The 4,598-nt window shown below is 47.0% G+C and overlaps 1 protein-coding gene across 1 annotated transcript in view; it reads left to right on the top strand.

The window, feature by feature from the left end:
- Positions 1–4,598, top strand: part of atp2c1 (ATPase secretory pathway Ca2+ transporting 1) — a 39,462-nt gene that overhangs the window by 12,305 nt on the left and 22,559 nt on the right. Inside the window, exons 7-11 of the mRNA XM_037676055.1 lie at positions 182–290; positions 520–675; positions 784–852; positions 1,241–1,316; positions 1,388–1,454. Coding sequence (XP_037531983.1) covers positions 182–290; positions 520–675; positions 784–852; positions 1,241–1,316; positions 1,388–1,454 — 477 coding nt within the window. The remainder of the gene's footprint in view (positions 1–181; positions 291–519; positions 676–783; positions 853–1,240; positions 1,317–1,387; positions 1,455–4,598) is intronic.

Genomic DNA, 4,598 nt, shown 5'->3' with positions numbered 1-4,598 from the left:
TTCTCTGGTTCCTCTCAGGGGTTCTCTGGTTCCTCTCAGGGGTTCTCAGTTGTGCTCAACGATCTGTGGAGTCCTTTTCAGTCCAGTTCAGGTCGTTGTACAGGATTTAGAAGTCTTCCCCAGTTTGTCTTTGTCCTAATAAAGTGAATGGAAGTGAAGGTAAACCCACCTGTCCTCCCAGCATCAGAGACGGACACCTGGAGCTCCTGCTGGCCCGGGAGCTGGTTCCTGGAGACACTGTCTGCCTGTCGGTGGGGGAGCGGGTCCCTGCAGACCTCCGTCTCTTCGAGGTACGGCTGTTGTTTTATTATTCTCCTTTTTTACAGGAAGTTTTTAAATTGATCGCTGGTTAACGAGCGTGGAGGTGTGTCGACTCAGGTGTTGCACCTTGAAGATCCTGATGAAACAAAAAGCTCAAACTGCAGAACTGAACCTGGGCCAGCTGAGAACTGTTGTTCATCAGAGTGGGCTTGAGTTAACTGAACTTCTGGGTTACCTGTTGGTTCTGTCCTCCCCCAGGCCAGCGACCTCTCTGTGGACGAGTCCAGTTTGACGGGGGAGACCACCCCCAGTTCCAAATCCACGTCCCACCAGCCAGCAGCCACCAATGGAGACATTGCATCCCGCAACAACATCGCCTTCATGGGGACACTGGTCCGCTACGGGAAGGCCAAGGTACCAGCAGGACCTGTACCTCTGAGACCCGTTTAGGGCTGTAGGTCATTTGGGTACCGTAGAGTCTGAAGATGTGAAGTTCTGAAACCCGGTTGGTTTGTTCCTCAGGGCATCGTCATTGGAACTGGAGAGGACTCTGAGTTTGGAGAAATTTTCAAGATGATGCAAGCTGAGGAGGTGAGTTCTTCAAAGTCCGACCTGGAAAATGGAAAACTGTTGTACTTTTGTAAATCTGTTGAGCTGCTGTGAACACGGACCCTGAAACGAGTCAAAATATTTCATCTCTTACTCGGTAAAGGTTCAGTCACAGTCCGTTCAGCAAGGAGCAAACTGGTCCTGGCACTTAAACCAGCTTTAAACAAGAAAAAACACCTTAGTCTACCCTTTAATCCTTAATCCAGACCAAATCTGTCCGTTTACACAGTCAGTATGTCCAAAGGTGTCAAACCTTTAAGATAAAACCTGCTCTTAATCCACGTCTCCGATCCGGTTCAGCCGGTTACATCAGATATTTGATGTCGTCGTCACGGTAACCACAGAAGCTGCTTCCTGTTTCCTGTTTCAGGCTCCTAAAACTCCTCTGCAGAAGAGCATGGACCTGCTGGGGAAGCAGCTGTCTCTGTACTCGTTCTGCATCATAGGTGGGTGTGGTTTCTGCAGGGTCCAGGTCTTCAGTGTACAGGTGTGGCTCAGTCTGGTCCGTGTGTTTCAGGGGTCATCATGCTGGTGGGCTGGCTGCAGGGGAAGAGGATCCTGGACATGTTCACCATCGGTGTCAGGTAGCGTCACGTTTCTGCTGCTGAAGAACATTTTAAACTTCATGTCAACAGAGCCCAGGGAACCAAAGTATCTGGAAACATTTGGTAGGTCTCCGTCTCTCCACGCCAGTGTTGTTTTCCAACAGTCGAGTCGTCAAAGGGGTCCAGAACCCGTCCAGAACCCTTCTCTGCAGACTTTCGCATTAGTTTCCACAAGTCCAAAGTGATTGTGACGTATAAAAAATGTTGGTGTCTCTCAGCTGGTCCACTCTGATAAGGGTCCACAGATGTTTTTTTGTTTTTTTTGGTGGGGGGGTGAGCAGATCTTCTTGATTTATGTATCTAACAGCAGCAATCTGAGAGAAGTTGACCTGCACAAGGCCAACGGAGAGGCCAGATGCAGATTAACAATTGTTTTGGGCAGGCAGACTCTACTGATTTCTGTCTGCCTTCAGTTCTGCTGGTACTCAGTAGTGAATCCAAACAGCCAGATTTGTGGACATTCTGCCGATCCGTGCTTGTTGGCTTTCTCCAAGATCGATTCCTTCATGCCAGCGAGTCCTAGGAGCTGCAAGTGGCCCACGATTCTCAGAAATCGTGTCCAGCTTACGGTTCAGCTCACAAAGCATATTGGTCCAAGAGCTCGAAGCACGGAGTAAGGCAGGCAGCTGCACATGGCCGACACTGCTGCTGACATCTTCCTAATTAGGCTATATCCCAGGTATCCACCGATTCTAAAAAGCAAAAATCCTTTTATCATACATCCAAATGTATGCGTCTTCTACGTCCTCAACAGACGGCACACACAGGCACATCATCTTCCACACACCCCAGGAATCCATGACATCTCCAACTGCATGTGTCACTTCAGGGCATGAGGGTTCTCCTGCACCCTGTCACCGCGGGTCAAAGACCGCGGGTCAAAGACCGCGGGTCCAACATCGCAGGTCAAAGACCGCGGGTCCAACATCGCAGGTCCAACATCGCAGGTCCAACATCGCAGGTCAAAGACCGCAGGTCCAACATTGCAGGTCCAACATCGCAGGTCAAAGACCGCAGGTCCAAATGTAGCCCAGTGTTAAAAACACAGCAAGAATGAATAAATATAATCACATCTTATTCTGCGATGAGATTAAAGGGTAGTAAATTGAGAGTTAAAGATATGTTGATAAATACATTGAAAAACATATGTAAATAGTGTTAAACCCCATTCAAAACTGTAATGCACCCTTATATGTGTTTGATTGATGGACTGAACAACCAATGGCTTCACATATTCTGATCTGACATCAGCCAGTAAGGTTGATGGTCCCGCCCCTTCCACTGTGGACGCTGCTAAAGATTGCATCAGACAGAGAGAGACGGACGACTGAGAAGGGATCAATGCTGCTTGTTGCTTCTGCTAGTTGCTTGGGGGGGTCGTGGGGGGCCCCGCTCACCCAGCGCACACAATTTTTTCCCCGCTCCCCTCGGGCAGAAGATTGCGGAGCGTTAGGTGCGGGTCCGGTGGACTGAGGAGCAGCGTCTGTCTTGGGGCTGTTGGACTCGTGGATCCCTAGTCGGGATAATCACTGTGAAAATAAATCAATGTAATGACACTTTGATTGTTGAGATGTGCTGCTGATTATCCATGCTGCTGATCTCATGCTGCTGATTATTTCATGCTGCTGTATTCTTTCGTACTCATCTACTCACTCAGACTCATGTTTGTGCTGCTGTTGTTCGGCGTATTGCTTTTGTACTACTAGTGTTTAGCGTATTTCTTAGTTTATATCTTAGATCCATATTTACCGTTTCTTTTACAATTTATACTTTAGTTGAATGTAACTGGGACCTTGAGTACACAATTTCGTTCCACCTCTTGTACCACATGTGATATAAATGACAATAAAGAACCTTGAAACCGGAGCACCCGGAGAAAACCCACACATGCTCGGAGAGAACATGCAAACTCCACCCAAAAAAGCCCCCGGACCAGGATTTGAACCAGGGACCTGCTGGCTGAGAGGCAGCTGCTCTACCAACTGCGCCACCGTGCTGCCTCATCTTATATTACAGATCTTATTGTTCCATATTTTCCTAACAGAGCACTTCACTCTCAGACTGCAGGTTTACTTGTGGTTCCTAGAGTTTCCAGCAGCAGAATGGGAGGAAGATCTTCCAGTTCTCAGGCTCCTCTCTTGTGGAACCAACTTCCAGTTTCTGCCCGTGAGACTGACACATTGTCCAGTTTAAGACTGGGATTAAGACTTTCCTTTTTGATAAATCCTATAGTTAGGGTCGGCTTGTTATGCTGCTATAGACTTAGACTACTAGAGGACAAACTGACCTCATGTCCTTAAATGAATTGTTAAAATTGAATATTTTTCATTTGATACTATTTCTATCTTAACATGTGATTCTTGACCTGCCATTGTGTATCTATTCCTACCAAACCCAGCTGGTCGAAGCAGATGGTCCTCTAGTCCTGATCCTGGTTCTGCTAAAGGTTTCTTCCTCATGAGGGAGTTTTTTCTTTCCACTGTCGCCTTCATGCTTGTTCAAGATGAGAGTTCAGTGATGGAGTTAAACTCAAAGCTGCTCCTCAGATAAATAATGTTAATTATTATTTTATACATGAATGTTTCTGTTCAATTATTATTTTATAGATGAATGTTTCTGTTAATTATTATTTTATAGATGAATGTTTCTGTTCAATTATTATTTTATAGATGAATGTTTCTGTTCAGTCCCTGAGACGACTTCTGTTGTGACTTGGAGCTTTAGGAATAAACTGAATTTAATTAAACAGACTGTACATGTGCACCCCAGTTTATCATATACCCAGGTGTTCACTAGTCGTCCAGGTGTTCACTAGTCGTCCAGGTGTTCACTAGTCGGTCCAGGTGTTCACTAGTCGTCCAGGTGTTCACTAGTCGGTCCAGGTGTTCACTAGTCGGTCCAGGTGTTCACTAGTCGGTCCAGGTGTTCACTAGTCGGTCCAGGTGTTCACTTGTCGGTCCAGGTGTTCACTAGTCGGTCCAGGTGTTCACTAGTCGTCCAGGTGTTCACTAGTCCGTCCAGGTGTTCACTAGTCGGTTCAGGTGTTCACTAGTCGTCCAGGTGTTCAGCAGTCGGGCCAGGTGTTCACTAGTCGGTTCAGGTGTTCACTAGTCGGTCCAGGTG

This window comes from Nematolebias whitei, chromosome 5, assembly GCF_014905685.2.
Source record: "Nematolebias whitei isolate Nwh7 chromosome 5, NemWhi1, whole genome shotgun sequence".
Taxonomy (NCBI): Eukaryota; Metazoa; Chordata; class Actinopteri; order Cyprinodontiformes; family Rivulidae; genus Nematolebias; species Nematolebias whitei.
Note: the sequence above shows the minus strand (reverse complement) of the source record. Positions and strands in the feature narration are given on the sequence as shown.